We start from the raw sequence: 18,326 nt of genomic DNA, 5'->3' as shown, positions 1-18,326 counted from the left end.
CCCGCCCTCTGCTGGAAGGAGCCAAGGCAGTGAAGAAAGTGTCATAGGCTTTCTAAACTAAGGGATGAAACGTGGGCCCTTCCAATGCCAGTCGATGATCCAGTCACAAAATGTCAGACTGAAAGAAACCTGAGAGGATCTAATCCAGCCATTCCACTTAATTCAGGAGTATTGGGAGGATTCCATGCTATCAACCTCCCCGACCCTCATCACGTTATCAGTAGCGGGCATCCCTGGCTTTGCCCTTGAGGGTCAAAGTTGTTTCTACAACCAGCCCCAACACCCTAACTTCCCTGGCCATCGTGAGCTGTGACTGATACTGTCACCTCTCACAACCTACCTCTTCTTTTTTTAAATATTTATTTATTTTGGCTGCACCGTGTCTCAGTTGCAGCACGTGGGATCTTCGTTGCGGCATGTGGAGTTCTTAGTTGTGGCATGCATGCGGGATCCAGTTCCCTGACCAGGTATCGAACCCAGGTCCCCTGCACTGGAAGCGGGGAGTCTTTCCCATTGGACCACCAGGGAAGTCCCACACCCTACTTCTTGTGCAAACTTTTAGAAAAACTTTCCCAGGTGCTTATGAGGGAAACTGTGTTAAACAGTGGCTGGGCAGAAGTAGAATACTGGGCACCATATTCTGTGACTTTGCCCTCATGTAGAATTTTAGATATCTCTAACAGACTGAGAATGGAGAAGGCTGGCACACCTTACCTCAATCTGAAAAGTGGATTTGGAAATCATTTGCATTCCCTTTCCCATTCCCCTGCACCATCAGTTAACTAATACACCCCCAAAGAATCAGTCAAAATCCAATGTAGTAATCAATGGGTTTTATTTTCCTAGAACTGAAATCATCTACGGTTCTCAGAGCTAAACTTCCAAAGCTACAGTCAGCAATTTTTCATCAGAGCCCAAGAGAGGGGGGCAAGGGTGAAAGAGACGAGAGACGGAAGAGCCAAATAGACCACTAGAAAGAGGCTGGGAGAGGGTGCTTATTTCCCTCTGGCCTCTCAGTGGGTTACAAATTGGATCTGGTGACAACACTGAGGGGACCAGGTGAGGGTATGTGGATGGGAAATGACACCAGAAGGAACACCAAAGCCCCAACTACAACAAGAAAAGTCATCAAGCCCCAAACAGAAGGGGAGCCTCCAAGTGCACCTCAGAAATGGGGGCAACAGTGGGGAAGAAAGGAGCAGAGTGGGGGGCACACAAAGGGATGGGGGGGTCTTTAAAATTTTTTTTTTTGTAATTTTCTTTTATTAAAAACATTTCCTAAAAAATGTGTCTTTTCCTTTATGTCTGGGTGACGTATGTGACTGTAGGCTGGCCTTGAGCACTGTGGGGAGAGGGAAAAGGGCAGCTAAGGGTCTCCCCAGGGCATCCCATCTCTGGCCTGAGGTCTAAAGGTGGATGGATACTCCTCAACACTCCCATAGGAGCTGGGTGAAGTTAACCCTTCAGATCTCAGGTCCTTGACCCAAAGAACTTGGAAGACCCCAAATCTTTTGATGATAAACTGTAACTCCCATAACACCTAGGGTTGGCGTAAGAGAATGGGCATTGTCAACCATCAAGGATTTATTGAAGGGAGCCCCTCTCCCACAAGCTGTCCCACTTTCCCTGAATCCAGGTAGCTGGGAGAACAGGTGCGGGAGGAAGGGACAAGATGCCATCCTCTTGCCCACTCCCCCACCCCAACTTGAAGATTGCCCCTCCCAGGCCCCAGAAGCCCACCGTGCTACTTACACTCCATCCCTTCCACTCATAGCCCTGATCCCAACCAACCCAGAGGTCTAGAATGCCCGGGAAGGGCGAGAGGGGTGTCAGAAGATGGAAATAGCCAGTCCAGGCCCTAACAAATACACTGGGAAACAGCTCCAGGCAGGGAGGGACACAGTGGCCTCATCTCATCCCACAGAGCAGAAGACATGGACCTGACTCAGGTCACAGGGGTGTGGGGACATGGAGGTGAGGGCCAGGTGGCCTGCCCCATCCGGGTCAATCTCCAGGGTCTGAGCTCAGAAGGGGGAGAGTGAGTGGAAGAGGAGAGTGGGTTGGGGTGGGGAAGGGGTTCCCAGTTTGCAGGCCATGGCCAGTTTCCCCAGTAGCACCCAGACAGCAGCAGGAACGGGGCGGGGGCTCCTCTTGAAACATTGGTGGCTACAGGCTGCGGGGGAGGGTTGGAGGGGAGAAGGGTTAATGGTGTGACCTTGGCCTGGCCGGGCCCCAGCCAGTGCCGGCCTCCTGGGAGAGCCCACCCTGCCTCCCTGGAGGCTGACTGCTACAGGCCCTCCTCCTCCTCCTCTCAGCAGGGGGCTGGGCCCTCCCAGCCCAGCTGCCTAGGGGCAGGGGGCTCACTCACCTCTCATGGTCTCTGATGCCCGGGGCCTCAGCATCTTCCTTGGCAGCCTCTTCCTCTTCTTCCTCCTCTTCTTCCTCCTGAGGAGGCCCCCGGCCAGAGCCCGGCTCCGAGGGGGTGCTGTTCTTCTCCACCTCCACTGGAACGGGCCTCTCACCCTCCAAGGTGGCCCCTTCCTTCTCCTCCCCTTCGGGGTCTTCTGTCTCCTTGGGACGTTTGGGGGAGTCCTGGGCAGGGTTAGCAGAGATGAGGTGGGTTGAGGCTAGAGAGGGAGGACACCAGCCTCCCCCTCCTTTCCCCAGAGGCTCTCCTTCCTAGGCAGACCCACAGTCCTCCAACCCTCTGCTAGCTGAGAGGTCTCCTGTGTCCCATCTTCTCAGCAAGGGACTCCCCAAAACTAGGAGCTGAGTCTGTCTCTCAGACGGGCACTCCCTGAAAAAGTCGTAACGTCCCTCCTCAGACTAGGAGCCTTGCTCCGGGGCCCCAGGTAGGGGGCAGTTACCTCCAGCAGGTCTCCCGCTCTCCTCTTCAGCGCCCCCTTCTCATTCTTCTCCTTGGTCGGCTCATCAATGACCAGCTTCCCTTCCTCATCACTGCTGCCTTCGGCATTCCCCTTCTTATCGCCATCACCCTCGGTGGCTTCGGGCTCGGGCTCTTCCACACAGCTCTTTTTCTGGGAGGACTGCGGCGGAGACAGCAAAGGCTGAGTGGCACCAGCGACTGCCACGCTGGGCCCCCTCCCCAGACCCCTCCCTCGGCCACTCACTCCTTCCTTCTCCCACCTCTCCCCCGCCCCCACCCAGGTGCCCAGTCTCACAAGTGATTTGAGACCCACCTCTGTCGGATTAGCCCCGGGGTAAACCCACTGGCCGGGCAGGCAGGGCTCTGTGCAGGAGGGGGGAGGGCTGGAGCAGGAGGCAAAACCTCGGGTCAACTTCTCCCAGAGGGAGCTGGGACCCTTTCCCCGCCAACCCCCGCCCCCCACCCTCCCGCCTCATCCTGCCCGGCTCACGAGCACCTCCTCCTGGAAGCCTTTGTGGAAAGAGTTAAGGCCACATCCTATACTCACACTGGGCCTGCCAAAGGCCTGTCCCCACTTACCGCCTCCATCCTGTTCCTGCCCCCCCAGGCGCTGTCTAACAGGTGGCCCCTGACCACAGCTACATCACACACCCGGAACCCCTTCCCCTCTGCAAGAAGCCTCCCCCAACCCCCCACCCCACGAGCTCCTACTCTGAAAGCCCTGGTGTTGGTGTCTGAGCCCCCTGTTCCTGAAGCAGCACACGTGGGCCCAGGGGCTCCCGGCACCTATGGCCACACCCGCTTTCCAGGAGGTCTCTGGGGCGGATGGCAGCTCACCTGGTAGCCAGAAGCCTTGACGGTAGGGTTGTTCTCGATCTCCCACAGCCCCTCGCTGAACCCTTTCCGTTTGTTGGGCTTGCCAAACTTCTCCTTGGACTCCTCGTAAGGGAAGAGGTCTTTGGGGCCCAGGAATGCCCTGGTGAGAGATGGGAGACTGTGCTCTCGAGTCCCTCACCGCATCTGAGCTGCGCAGCCCCACAGGGAAGGCGTGCCGTCACCACTGCTCGTTCCCCAAAGTGGTCCCCCCGTGGCCCTCCCCACCTCTGCCCCCTCACTCACGTCTCGTGGGTCCCGAAAAAAAAGACTTGGTATTTGTTGGCTGTTGATTTCACGGCAGCCTCAGGCATCTCGTCAATCTGAGAGCAAGATGAGTAAAGTGAGCGTGAGCTGGAGTCTTGAGGTCACGAATCTGGGGCCGGAGGGTAGGGGTTAAGGGGCTGATCTCTAAGGCACATCTGTGAAAAATCAGACTGAGAGGGACCCAGGAGTTCACCAAAGGGGTTTCTGAACCATTTTTAGCAGTGTGACTTTGTTCAAAAGAAGTCAGGCATAAAAGCCCAGCAGAATCCCCGCCTCTCTTTCACAAACCAAACAGCGTCCATAAACAGATCCTGCCCATAAGCTCCACGTCTTTGCCAACACCCGGGTCCAACCACTGTCCCCTCTCGCCTGGACTGAAACCACAGCCTCCCTCTCTTCTCTCAATCTCCATTCTTGCCCCACTACAACTCATTCTCCACACTGCAGCCAGAGGGGGCCTTGCCAAGTGCGGGTCTGAGCATTTCAGTCCCCCTGCTAGAAACCTTCCGGTGGCTTTTCAGGACTCTAGGGCCCACCTGTTCACCATTGTCCCTAATGTCAAGGTCTGAATTCCAATGCTGCCAACAGTATTTGTATGAGCTTGGGCAACTGACAGAACCTCAGTTTTCTCAACTGTAAAATGGAGATGGTCACAGTACTTAAGCCATAGCGTTGTAAGGATTAAATGACCATAATGTAGTACGTCCCGCATATGAGCTCGCTATCATCATCCTCTCCCCAGTACGCTGCCCCTCTGCTCTCTGCTCCAGCCACACTGACCTTTCAGTCTCCTATAGTAACTCCTGATCAGCCTTCCAACCTCAGCCCCATCATCACTTCCTCCAGAAAGCTTCCCCACCTCTCCCAACCTGGTTGGCTTCCCAGATAAAACTCTCAGCACCTCTCCTTCACAGTGCTTTTCACAATTCTAGTTTTACAGTTCTTCGTGTTACCGTTTGCTTAATGTCTACGTGGACTGTACCTGCCCCGAGAACAGAGAGGTCTGTTTATAAGCCCAACACAGTGCCTAGCACCCAGTGAGTGCACAGTGAAGATATGCTGAATGACTCTATGAAACAGACCAAAGCAGTCTGCTCTGACTGAAGCGGAGAGGTGAGGCCAAGGGCTGCCTATTCAATATCCCCCATCAGTAGCAGCTCCAAAAGACTTCCGGGGAACTCTCTGAAAGTCATGTCATGTAGTCAGACTCTCTTATTTTACAGACAAGGAAACTGAGGCCCAGAAAAGAAAAGTGATTTGCCCAAGATGACAGGACAAGTTAGTGAGGGCCAGATTTCAGAACTAGAGCTCCTGACTTGATCCTCTGCCTCAAATGTCCTGGGGGCATAAGGGATGCTGTGGTGGAGAAGGTGCAGAGGTCTGAGGTCAGGGAAATGGTGAGAGACAGTGGCCCAGATAGCCTCTCCCAGATCAGGCCCTGGAAGCCCAGGCCAAGCTGAGCTGGGGGGGGGAGGAGGTGTGGGGGACGGGGGAAGAGGACTACAACTCCCAGCAACACTTGCAGCAGCCCTAGCGGCCGGGCTTCCCACCGGACAGAGGCCAGGTGGCCATGTTGGCTGGGGCCCGGGGTGCAGATAGGAAAGAGACAGACAGGCCAAGGCAGTGATTAAACACACAGAGACTAGGACAGAGTGCCTGACTGGGGGCCTGGGGAGACAGGGAGGCTAGGTGGATGGAAATAAGCTGAGACACACCCAGGAGATGGGGTGGAACCTGAGCAAGAATCTGAGGGGCATCTTGCTCCAGACATGGAGTCTTCAAGCTCCTGAGCACCTCCCCCCTTGCCCTGTGGCCTCTGGGGACAGAGGTCCAGCCCCTCCCCCCCAGGAAGGCTCAGCACAAACTGGGCCCTCCCCACAATCGGGAAGACACTGGGGTGTGAGAGCTGGGGGTGGAAAGGCACGCTGTCCCCCACCCCAGCTCAATCCCCATCGCCATGACAACCCAACCCCGCCCCCGGGGCCACTCAGCAACCAGGAATGTGACTGCCCCTCCCCCCCCAGGCCCTCTCTCCAGATTGGGGAGGAGGGGACACTAACACACACCCCACCCCCAAGCCTGGAGTCTGGCACCTGGGTCCCTGGCTGTGCCTGAAACCACAGCTAGGGCTGAGGGCTGCGGGCCCTTCTCAGGAAGGCAGAGCTGGGGTGTGGGCAAAGGAGGAGCCAGTCCTCTGCTAGGATACCTGGGTCCTGTTGCTAGCTCCCCACCCTCCTCTCAGAGGGGGAAGCAAAAAATAAAATGAGGGCCTCCAGGGCTTAGAGATCCCAGGAGACAGGCAGAGGACAATAATAGCAAAAGCTCTTTCCTAGGCCTCTTGTTGGTGGATCATCGAGCACCAGGAAAGAGGACGGGGCAGGGGGGGAATATCTAAGGGTCCCAGCTGGGAACTACTTTGGGCTCTGCATTTTCAGTGCCACACTTGAGCCAGGACGTTAACAGGCTTGTAGGAAACATGTGATGAAAAGGGAGAAACTGAGGCTCAGGAAAGGGGGGATGGTGAGTGAAGGGGTCAGAAACAGGAGACATGAGGTCCTCTCAAGGAGCTCAGACCAGGCAAAGCAGCGTTCTGCCCGTCAGTCTCTTTCCCGTGGGAAGCGAACTCAAAGAGAGGTAGCTGAACGCTGTGACAGGGGATCCAGGAGGCCACCAGCTGCCCAGCCTCAGGGGCGGGGGAGAAACCAAAGAATGGATGGGAATTAAAAATAGACAGAACGGGACACACCAGATATACCCGCCCTGCTGACTTCTAGCCAGATAAAGGGTAGGTCGAGAGGAAAGAGGAAAGAGGGAGGCCAGGGGCCTGGGCAGATGGGCATCTACCCCCAAAGCATAAAACCACCCCAATCCCACCTCACCTCGAGTGTAGGCAACCGTGGGGGAAGGGCCAGGAGAGGCGTGCTCCTTTAACTTAATGGAATTCCCAACCCCTCACCCCAAAAAGGGGAGACATTCCTTCTCTAGTGGACCCTTCATCCTTCAAGCCACAAAGGAAATGTCTTTCTGCATTTGGAAGTGAAGGGAGGTTCTTCGTCGACGACATAGAGGATATGAAGTCTCAGGGGAGGCCTGTACTCCCAATACAGACATGTGTCTCCCAGGCGGTGCCTTTATATCCAGGTTGTGACTCAGAACAAGTGAGTCAAAGCTAAGTGGGTCAGGGTGGGGCCAGATGAGTGCTGGGTACCCCACTGCACCTCCTCCACTGGCCAACAGGGGAGGGGGCTCTGCTACTTCTCAGCCATTCCAGGAATCCTGGCAAGTTACTTTCCCCCACCCCCACCCCGGCTGGGGCTCATCCACTCCCACCCCCACCCCACCCCCCACCCTCTGCCCTCTGCAGGTGCCTCATTCCATCACACAGGCCTGAGCACAAGTCCCATCCTCCCAGAGCCCAGGGCACCTTCTAAGGCCTGAAGTACCCAGGTGAGGAGTGGGGAGAGAGGACTGAACACCTCTCCCCCAGCCTCATACCAAATCCAGGCCCAGGGGCGCCAGCTCAGCACATAGAAAGGCAACAAAGAAGGCTAAGCCCACCCTGACTGCCAGCCAGGGTTCTGACCACCACACCCAAGGCCCAGGCCCAACCTGACCCATGAACCGTAAAATATGGGGCAGGAGACAGTTGGGGTCAGGAAAGTGTGGCAAGCCCAAGAGGCAGAAAAGAGAAGGTGGTGCCTGGATGTGGGGGAAGGGCAGAGGGCGGACAGATGGGCGAGGCCCTCTGGCTGCTCAGGTTTCCTGGGACTGTGAAACAGGAAGTGGAGAAAGGAGGAAGGAACCTCAGGGGGAAAATCCCTGAGTCTTGGAGGTTAACTGTTAAGTGCTTGGAGATCCCCCAGGAAGTCTGGCAGGAGGAAGAGGAAAGGAGAAGGTTAAGATGGAGTCACACCATCCTTCCAGGCAGGTCTTGCCTACCACGTGGTCCCTCTGGCTGAACTCTCCAAGCACTGGGCTGTTCCAGTCTCACCCAGAGTCAGCCATCCTCCCCAGAAGCAGGGGCTGAGGAAGGAAAGCCCACACAGTGGCCTTCACCATGGCTGAGGACTCTGGTTGCCTATTAGATGGAGCAGTCAGCGAGGCCCCCCTACTCCTCCTCCATCTCAGGAGGAGCCAGGCCCCCCCTTCAGGCTCTGCCACTCACAAGACTAAGACAGCACCCAAGGATGGTGAGGTATTCGGAAGATAACAACCTTGGGTGTACCACTCTCTCCAATTTTCAGAATCAAAACCCGGAGCACAGGCAAAGGGTGGGGTCCTATCTCTTTGGGATCCAGTCTGATCTCCCTCCCCCAACCCGAACTTTATCTAAAGGGCCCAGGCCTCAACAGAGCAAGAGACTGCCTCCCTGTCCTGCCCTTCTGTCCTGGAGGCCTAGGGTGAACAGAGGAAATGGACAGCATCCCCAGTCCCAGGCGCTGCCCTCACTCCAAAGGCTACCAGAAACCTGAAGGCCTTCTTCACAGGGGCCAATGTGGGTCTGCATGGGCCCCCCTTTCTCTCTTCCCTGCAGCCTGAAGGGGTTCCCTACAACCCCCATTCCAGCTGAGCCCCCTCCTCAGTCTCTGGACTTTGTCCCACCCCCAGGAGGTAGAAGCAGTAGAGACCTGTGTTCAGTTCTTGCCCTGCCCACCAGGACCTTGGCATCTGGACCAAGAAGCCAGATGGATCAAAGGTGCAGGGTAAAGTACATGAGTGTTCACACACCACACACATACATGCACACACAAGGCTGTCTGTGGCTGCTTCCTCACACTGCCCCCCACCCCCCAAACCCAAGTCCCCTAGAAGGCCCTGGAGGCTTGGAGAGCCCTGCTTCACTCTGTACTTCACTCCCATTCCGGAGGCCAGACATCTAGAAGTTGCAGGGAACAAGGAGCTCAAGGCATATGGGATTAGGTATATTCCTCAGGAGAGGGTACTGAGTGAGGAAGGGTCTCCTGGATTTTCTCGGAGTGGTCCCAAAGTTGGTCTGGACACTGAACAGGACCCAAGGGAGCCTGGGGCAACTTCCCAAGCTCAGAGCAGGGTCTGGCCCAGATGAAGACACAGACTCATGTGGAAAAGAGCAACCCACAGCCATAAGGCAGTTCTGCACTTGGTCCCCTTGCCCAGAAGACTCCCTCCCTCTACTCCTCTCTGCCCTTGGATTACACTCTACAGGAGTCCTATACTCTAGGGCCGATACCAAAGGCCTCTCTCTACACCAACGTTGAAATAAGGTGCCAGAGACACTGTGCCCTGTGACACCCCCAACCTCCTCCAGCACCCTCTGGCAACCTCCCTTACTCCTTACTTCACCTGTCTCAGTTCTTAGGGGAAACATGATGAATGCGCCAGGCTGGGCATTTGGGCCCCACCCTCCCACCTGGCCAGGTGCTGGGGTGGGGGGAGGGTGGGCGCCTCACATTGGCGGGCTTAATCAACCACAAGGCACACTGGGCCGTTCTGGCGGGAGAGGCTCAGAAATGGGGAGGAGAAGCAACTCGGGTTCCCCCCACCTCCACTAAGAGGCAGGGTAGTCTGGACTGGACTTCCCAATCCCAACAAGGGCTCTGCCACCTTCAGCCCCCAATCTGAGTCGGCAGCATACGGAGAAATATTTTTGTGGAGCTGAGGAGTGAAGGGTACTAGCCGGTGATTTCCAAGCTAGACGGATCCCCTCTTCTGCCGCCCCCCCAACGATTCCTCGACCCTCCCAACTTCAGACCTCTTACGGATGCCCCAAACCAAAGTTTTCTAGAAGCGAACTCCGCCTCCATCTAGCCTTTCAGGGCTGAGATCCTTCTTAACCATCTAATGTAGGAAGAGGAGAGTTTGAACTGGGGGTAACAATCAGTGAAGAAACTGGGGGTCTCTAAGGGGGTCCCTGAAGGGGGTAGCGGTGGTGCCTGGGGGTGGTGGTGGGAGGAGTTACACTGCTGGCCCAAACCCAGGCAGCGCGCCCGAAACCTCTGGGAGTATGGGGGCTGGGGGCGGAACTGAGCACGCGGAGCCGGGGGCCGGGAAGTGACCGGCGCCCTCAGATCCCCACGCCGCGCACACGCCACCACGCGCGGACGCCGTGTGGCCAGGTGTTCGCCGCTGCCGCCACCACCACCCCCACCACCCCGCCTCCACCATTATATAACCGGCGGGTGGGCTTGAGTCGCTCGGGAAAGATTCGGGGACTCAGACGCCCCCCACCCCCACCCCCTCCGCGCGGAGCGCTCTTGCCCTCTTGGGTGTTATGCAACCCAAGTCTGGAGGTGGATAGGGGGCGGCGGGCCGCCCTGCTCACCCGGGCCGGCCAGTGTGGGTAGCCCTTCATCTTGGCGAACACCAGGTCCCCGCATTTGTACTCCTTCTGCCGGTTGGATCGCGACATGGCGGGGCTCCGGGCGCCCCGGGCTCCGCGCCGGGCCGGAAAGCGCGAGCCCAAGTTTGCGCGTGCGGCGGTGGCGGCGCCGCTCCGCTCCGGCCCTCGCGCGGCCCCCGCCTCGATGGTGGCCCCCGGCCCGGGCTCCTGCGCGGCCACGGCGTCTCCGCCCGCGCGCCGCACGGACGGGGCGGGCGCGGATCGGGGGCAACGCTCCGGCGCGATGGGTGCGCGCTCGTGCAGTTGTTTGTGTTTGAAATTCAATTGCTCCCTCCGCTGCGCGAGGCCTCTTCCTCCACCCCCCTCCCGGTCCCCACTCCTCCTCCTCCCTCCTCCCTTTCTCACTCCTCCTCCTCCTCCCTCCTCCGCGCTCCCTCCCGCGGCGGTTTGATGAGTGCGGCTTCTTGACGCCCTGTGCCTGCCACTGCCCGACGCCCAACCTGGAGCCGCCTGGCGGTGCGCGGCGACACAGGCGTGAGGAGCCGATTGCCGAGCAAGCCGAGTAGGCTTTGTGTGCCCGCTGTCGGTGGGTGCCCGCCCGCCCGGGAGGAGCTGGCGCCCGGCAGGACGGAGCGGCCTGGCGCCCCTCCCCCGGCCCCTCGGGTCGCTCCCAACTGCGGCTTCGGCGCTGCCAACTGTCGACGTCTAGGCGCAGTGTCTCCCTGCCCTCGGCTCCATCCCCATACACGAATGTTTGCTGGGCACCCAGTGCATGGCAGCGTGCTGGGCACCGCGCCTCTGAGCGCACAGAGGTTTGGCCTGGACCTCGACGTGCTTACAGTCTGTGGGGCGGCTCCTGAAACGTCGGGGATTGCGCCCTACGACGGCCTTTGTGGAATTCGGTATCGAGGAAGCTTCGGAGGGGTTGTGGCACAAAGTGGCCACGTTCCATGTGCATTAGACAGGTCTCGGTTCTCTGCTACTTCCTGGCAAAAGAGATCTGGGCTTTACCACCAGTTAAGCCCGCAAAGATGAGCTCTGTTCTAGTGGGAAGAGACAGTAGAATGCCAGTAAATCCCAAACCATCGATAAAACGTGAAGTCACTAGCTTTCTCGGAGCGGTGAGAGTGGGGAAAAATCTGGGAAGGCTTCACAAAGTGGTGACTTTTGAGTTGGGCCTTAAAGGACGAATGTGAGCTTGCCGGATTCCAGAGACAACATTTTAGACTAGGTTATATGTTAAGAACTGATAGAGCCAAAACTTGAATTCACGTCGCTTACCATTAAGCCAAACAAGACTTTGCTGTAATTACATCTTTGATTTGCTGTCACTCTGTTGATCTTGGATTTGCCGAAATTCCAGACACCTATGGTAACTTAGAAATAAGCTATTTGGATCTTATGTTATAGTATGTCCAGATCCTTAAAATTTTGCAACAAAATATTCTAGGTTTGAAGAGAGAAAATATGTGTGTTTTTCTTCCCACAAGTTTCCTGATCCTACTTCAAAGCATGTGCAAAGTCTCCCTGAAAAAGAAGCGCAGGATGAAGCCAAAAGGCCCAGATCCACATCCTACCCTGCTGTTCACTAGTCATGAGAACTTGGGCTACCCCCTGAACTTCTCCCTGAGCCTCAGTTTCTTCAACTGTGAGATGGGATCACATTACTTTCCTGCCAACATCACAGACATGGAAGGGCTGCTTATCATTAGCTGAGGCCTGACCTTGCTCCCTGCAGGCCTTCATATCAGTTGGTTGTCCTTATGTCCATGGCAATGCATTTCACAATTGTTGCCTTTGTAAAATGTGGCCTCTCAGCATAATCCCACCTTGTGATAGGAGGTGGCTGGCCCTGTCCACAGGCACTCCAGGCCCCAGGCTGCTGGCACAGCGGGGCACTCTGCAAGGTCCTCATGCATGCCCTCAGCCACAGACCTGTCGATTTGTTTCAATAGCAAATCCAAACTTGTTGCAACAGAGCAGCTAGATCCAGTTGGTGTTTACTCTACCATGCATTCCAGTTTGAAATGCAGTCAGTGTGATAGTCCAGATTCTGTCAGGCTAATACCCTTCTTTGTTGTTCTTATTGTTGTTAGGAGAGAATCTTGTCACAAGTTCTTAGAAATGTTTCAGTAAATCCAGTGTCACAATTGGTTTCCTTTTATTTAGTGTTCAGGCCAGTATTATAAATATGCCATTTCAGTGCAACAAACATGTTTTTTAAACTATTTTCCAATTTAGCACACCCCAATTTAGTTTAAACCAAAGACTCCTATCCATTTCTCCACTTTGTTGTATGGAGATGGCAATAAGGCTTCTTCAATTCTTTTTGCAACAAATCTCTTGGGCCTGTCATTCAGTCTGCCATGCAGATGCTGGTTGCAATAAAACAACCAGGGTTCCCTTTGTTGCAATAATCTCCCAGGCCTTGGTTGCAATTTAATATCCAAGTTCTCCTTACAATAACATCATCAACCAATTCACAGCTGCCCCTACCAACCAAGCCAAGAGCCACAGAGGGTCAGTTACAGGGGCGGGCATAAACCTGCTTCCCCTGGGATTCAGGTCTAATTGAGCGCTTTGCAGACTTTAATGTGCAAATGAATCACCTGGGGATCCTCTTAAAAAGCAGATTCTAACCCAGTAGGTGTGGGGTGCCCACATTTCTATTTCATCACCCAAGGTGCTGCTGCTTTGGACCTCTGTTGATTAGTAACGTCTAAAACACTCGGCCACAGGCCCCCGGCTGCTAGTCCAGCTTGGAACCAATTCACAGATGTCTCAGTGAGATGATTCCTTTGATGCTGGTGCCTGAGTCTACATTTGTGTGGGGGGGAGGTCAAGACAGACAGTGGACTTGGGGCCCTAGAGCAGAGAAGGCTTGAGGGTGCAGATCTGGCTCTAGGGTTCTGAAGCGAGTCTGGAGGAGCTAGGTCAGGGAAGATGGTGGTGGACTTCTTCTTTCCATGTCAGGAAGAAGGAGGAACTGGCACAGCAGTAGGGTTGTGGAATTTAGAGTACTAGAGGAAGGGGCAATGTAGTCTAGTGGAAACAATCTGTGTTTGTTTGAAACTTGCTTTTAGCAAATGACTTAACTAGAATTTCTAAACAAAATTTTCTTCCACTGCAAAAGTACTAATACAAATAGCCACCCTTATGGTGTGGTTGTAAAGTGAAAAGGAGATCATCTGAGTGAAAAACTTACCTGCTCATTAGTTTCAAAGGAAATGTCAGCTTCCTTCCCTTTAACTCCTAAGAGAGAGTCGAGGGGGTTGGCTCCGGTCCCAGCCCTCAACACTGTGTGACCTGCTCCCATTACTACTTCTTGGGCCCGGTTACCCCTTCTGGAAAATGGAGGAGAGAAGGATGGGAAGCTTAGAACAGTGGTTTTCAAAACCGCCTCCATTGGCCCCTCCCACTGGTGCCTCCCCAAATAAAAAAGCATTCATGGGCTTCCCTGGTGGCCCAGTGGTTGAGAGTCTGCCTGCTGATGCAGGGGACGCGGGTTCGTGCCCCGGTCTGGGAAGATCCCACATACCGCGGAGCGGCTGGGCCCATGAGCCATGGCCTCTGAGCCTGTGCGTCCAGAGCCTGTGCTCCGCAACGGGAGAGGCCACAACAGTGGGAGGCCCGTGTACTGCAAAAAAAAAAAAAAAAAAAAAAAAAAAAGCATTCATGGTTTTATGCATTTTACAAGGAGTCAGAGATAACAGGGTCTAAGTACCTGCTCCACCACTGTGACACACTGTATTGCTTTAGGAAACCTACTTCACTGCTCCCAGTCTCAGTTTGCATGTCTGTGAAATGGGTGAGTTTCAGTTTCCATGTCTGTAAAAAGGGTTGTGATGAGGATTGAATGAATTTAATGTATTTTAAAGTGCTTTGAATAGAGCCAGGAACATGGTAAATGCTTGATAAAATCAGTGATCACTGTATTTATCAGATTCGATTGAGTAATAGTTCAAGAAAATGGGTTACCTTGCAGTGAGCTTCTAGGTACTAGCCTTATGCGCTGGTAAAGCTGGCACTACTACAATGAATGTGGGTGTTCACATGGGCTTGGGGACCCATTTACCTGCGTTTGAGTCCCACTCCACCACTTACCAACTGTGTGACCAGCCACAAGTTACTCAACCTTTCTGTGCCTCAGTTTTCCATCTGTAAAGGGGGATGTTGAGAACAGGCTTAGAACAGACTTGTGGGATCTTAGTTCCTGGACCAGGGATTGAACCCAGGCCGTTGGCGGTGAGAATGAGGTGTCCTAACCAGTGGACCACCAGGGAATTCCCTTAGCTAGTTTTCTTAAAAATGCTTATGTTTTATAACTCTTCTGTATGTATAATATGCTGTATAAGAAAAATATATTTTTTTAAAGAGGATTCTATTTTTATTTATTATTTAATTTTTTTGGCCACCATGCAGCTTGCAGGATCTCAGTTCCCCAACCAGGGACTGAACCTGGGCCACAGCAGTGAAAGCCCGGAATCCTAACCACTAGGCCACCAGGGAACTCCTGGATTCTGTTTTTTAAAAAGTGAGAATCATTGGATTCATTCTCTAAAGCTATTCTTTTAACATATCTATTTAAATGTAAGTTAATTAAAACTAAATATTCCCTTCTTCAGTCACATGAGCCACTCTTTAAGTATTCAGTGGTCTCATGTGGCTATTGGCTACTGTATTGGACAGAGCAGATACAGAACATTTCCATTAGCTCAGAAAGTTCTATTGGACAGCAGTGTTCCAAGGCCATGGCTTTCCATTTGAGCTGTACATTAGAGTCACTTGAAGAATTATAAAATACTACTGCCTGGGCCAGACTCCCCAGAGTTTAGATTTAATTGGTTGACAGTGGAAGCTGTTAAAGTGTTTAGGCAAGAGCAGACGTGAACTTCTAGAAGATTCATTTGGAGGCAGCACGGGTGTGGAGTGGCTTGGAGTTGCCAGGTCATGGAGAGGGTACAGCGGTGGTCTCTGCTGAGGGACGTGTGACCTCACATGTGGAAGGGGCTATGAACGCTCCCGGGGAGCTGTATTCCTGGGTTCTCTTCTCCGCTCTTCCAAGAATTATGGTGGCAACGGCTCCTTGGCTCCTCAGCCCTCAGGGGAGAGAACTTCAGCCTTCGTAGACCAGGAAAGAGTCAGGAGCATCTCAAGATCCCCATGAGTTGTAGATGCCATTTAAAAAACTTCAGCTTAGGGCTTCCCTGGTGGCGCAGTGGTTGAGAGTCCGCCTGCCGATGCAGGGCACATGGGTTCGTGCCCCGATCCGGGAAGATCCCACATGCTGCGGAGTGGCTGGGCCCGTGAGCCATGGCCGCTGAGCCTGCGCGTCTGGAGCCTGTGCTCCGCAACGGGAGAGGCCACAACACTGAGGGGACTGCGTTCCGCAAAAAAAAAAAAAAAAAAAAAAAATTCAGCTTAATTTTTGTATATGTAATGAATATGTGTATATGATGCAAAATTTAGAAAGTCAAGAAGATAATTTAGCGAAAAGTCATCTCATGTTACCCCTCCCTATCCCTTGCCACCCCAATTTTCTTCTTAGAGGCAAAAATTTACCAATTTGTATGTATTTTTCTAGTAATATTCTCTCTATATAATTTTCAAGCAAATGCAGAGCTATTTCCTTTACACAAATTGTAGCATCTCATTTTCACCGTTCTGTACTTTACTACCTTTTACTTAACAATATATCTTGGGACTCCTTCCATTTCAGTACACAAGGATTGGCCCCATTCATTTTAATGATTGCATAATAGTTCACAACATTTCTGTGTCATAAATGATATAATCAGCCCCCTGTAGATGGATGTTCAGGTTTTGTCCTTTCTTTTGATAATACCAATAATGCTGTAGTGAATAAAACTGTGCCATTTCATCTCTTTCACGGGTGAGGATCCTCACCATTTTTCTCTCCCATTTGCAAGATGAAAAAGGTCATTCACAGCAACATTATTTGCAGGAGTTTGCTGACAAGTAGTGCTGGAAGTAACCTTGCTAATTATAGACAGGGGCATCTAAGGTTGAATGAGAGGCCTCCATTGTGTACAGCCACAAACCCCAGGTCTGTCTGCTTTCCCCTTGGTCCCTGAGACTTAAAGGAATGAGGTCTGGGACCAGAGTCAGGCTGACAGAATTGCTGTGGCTCTGATCGTGTCTGACCACACTTTTCAGCCCTCTCCCACCAAGGGCACTGCTCTGAGACACCAGGGACAGAGGCCTAGGGAGGAGAGGAGCCTGGGAGGTGCCTGGGTGAGGAGGGGCCGAGGGCCCTTTTCTGGAATGATAAGATTGAGCCCTAGTGGGTTCTCTGCCCCTCTCCCCACCTCCCCACCACCGAGGGAGAGAGAGCAGCAGTTTTGGCTCTGCTGGAGGAAGCTGATTATGGCTTCTGTGGGCACAGATGGCAATGGAGGTACTGAAAGGCCACCATTTCTGCCACCACATTGCCACGGGCTTGAAGCTTCATTCATTCACCCCCACATATATTCACAGCACATTGGTAGGTGCTGTGCCAGGCCCTGAGGGAGTGTTGGGGGCAAGGCGTAGGTCTGAAGGTGAATAGGTGGCTGGCAGTGAGTAGTCTGGTCTACAGTTTTCCTCCTGGAATCTCCCTTCCCAAGCCTCCCGGGGATTCCCTTCATCCCTCTCCTGTATTTTCTAAATCCTAGGTGTTTCTTTTTCATGGTTAATCTCCCCTCCCCCCACCCCTTTTTTTGGATAGAGCACATCCTCTGGTAGCTCCCTGAGTACAGGTGCTTAGAATGGAACAGTTTGGAGAACTTCTATGTCTGAAAATGTCTTTATTCTACCCTCCCACTTGATTGATGGCTTGGCTTGGAGTTGAATTCTAGGTTGGAAATATTTTTCCTCTGCATTTTTGAAGGCCTTGCACATTCTGTCCTGACCCATTTTTTTTGTTGTCGTTGTTTTTTTTTTTTTTTTTGCAGCATATTTATTTATTTATTATTTTTGGCTGTGTTGGGTCCTCACTGCTGTGCGCGGGCTTTCTCTAGTTGCAGTGAACAGGGACTACTCTCCGTTGTGGTGCGCGGGCTTCTCATTGCAGTGGCTTCTCTTGTTGCGGAGCACAGGCTCTAGGTGCGCAGGCTTCAGTAGTTGTGGCATGTGGGCTCAGTAGTTGTGGCTCATGGGCTCTAGAGCACAGGCTCAGTAGTTGCGGTGCACAGGCTTAGTTGCTCCGTGGCATGTGGGATCTTCCCGGACCAGGGCTCGAACCCGTGTCCCCTGCGTTGGCAGGCAGATCCTTAACCACTGCACCACCAGGGAAGTCCCTGTCCTGATCCATTTTAAGAGATCTGTTTCTTTTCTTTGGGAACTTTCAGGATCTTCTCTTTGTCTTCAGTGTTCTGAAATTTCATATTGGTGTGGATCCATTTTTATCCATTATGCTGAGCAGTGGGTAGGCCCTTTCAATCTGAAAACAAACGCTCGTCCTTCAGTTCTGGGAAGTTTCCTGTAATTATTCCTTTGACGATTTCCTTCCCTCTGTGTTTTTTCTGTTGTCTCTCTTTGTTTTTTGGAACTCTTATTATTCAGATATTAGACTTTCTGGGCTGGTTCTCTGATTTTCTGAACTTTTCTCTTCCAACTCTTCTAGTGAGAATTTTATTTGTGTGCTTAAATTTTGATTTCTCAAGAGCTCTATTTTATTTTCTGCTTGTTACTTTTTTATGGCATTCTGTTCTTGTTTCATGTATATAGTATTTTCTCTTACTTATTTGAGAAAATTGTTAGGTTTTGGAAGTTTTCTTCTCCCTGCACTTTCTCTATTTTTACTTGTTTGTTTTGTCTCTATCATTCATGTCAGAGTGCCTGCTCATGTTTAAGAGTGAGGGACTTAAAAAAAAGAGTGAAGGACTAAAAAGACATCTTGTACCTATGGGCATGTGGTTGGGGCTTCTCAACTGACAACTTGATGTGAGGGTTATCTGGCTGGGAAATTTGTAGGGGGAA

The 18,326-nt window shown here is 53.0% G+C and overlaps 1 protein-coding gene across 1 annotated transcript; it reads right to left on the bottom strand.

Moving 5' to 3' along the window:
* Positions 1-818: 818 nt before the first annotated feature.
* Positions 819-10,717, bottom strand: HDGF (heparin binding growth factor). The gene is made up of 6 exons (XM_082669617.1): positions 10,329-10,717; positions 4,007-4,083; positions 3,725-3,863; positions 2,868-3,047; positions 2,369-2,592; positions 819-2,173 (listed from the first exon to the last, which is right to left on the bottom strand). The coding sequence occupies exons 1-6, from the start codon at positions 10,413-10,415 to the stop codon at positions 2,167-2,169; spliced, it is 714 nt and encodes a 237-aa protein (XP_082525743.1). The 5' UTR covers positions 10,416-10,717; the 3' UTR covers positions 819-2,166.
* Between the last annotated feature and the right edge of the window lie 7,609 nt (positions 10,718-18,326).

This window comes from Grampus griseus (genome assembly GCF_964374135.1).
Source record: "Grampus griseus genome assembly, chromosome: 1".
NCBI lineage: Eukaryota > Metazoa > Chordata > Mammalia > Artiodactyla > Delphinidae > Grampus > Grampus griseus.
Note: the sequence above shows the minus strand (reverse complement) of the source record. Positions and strands in the feature narration are given on the sequence as shown.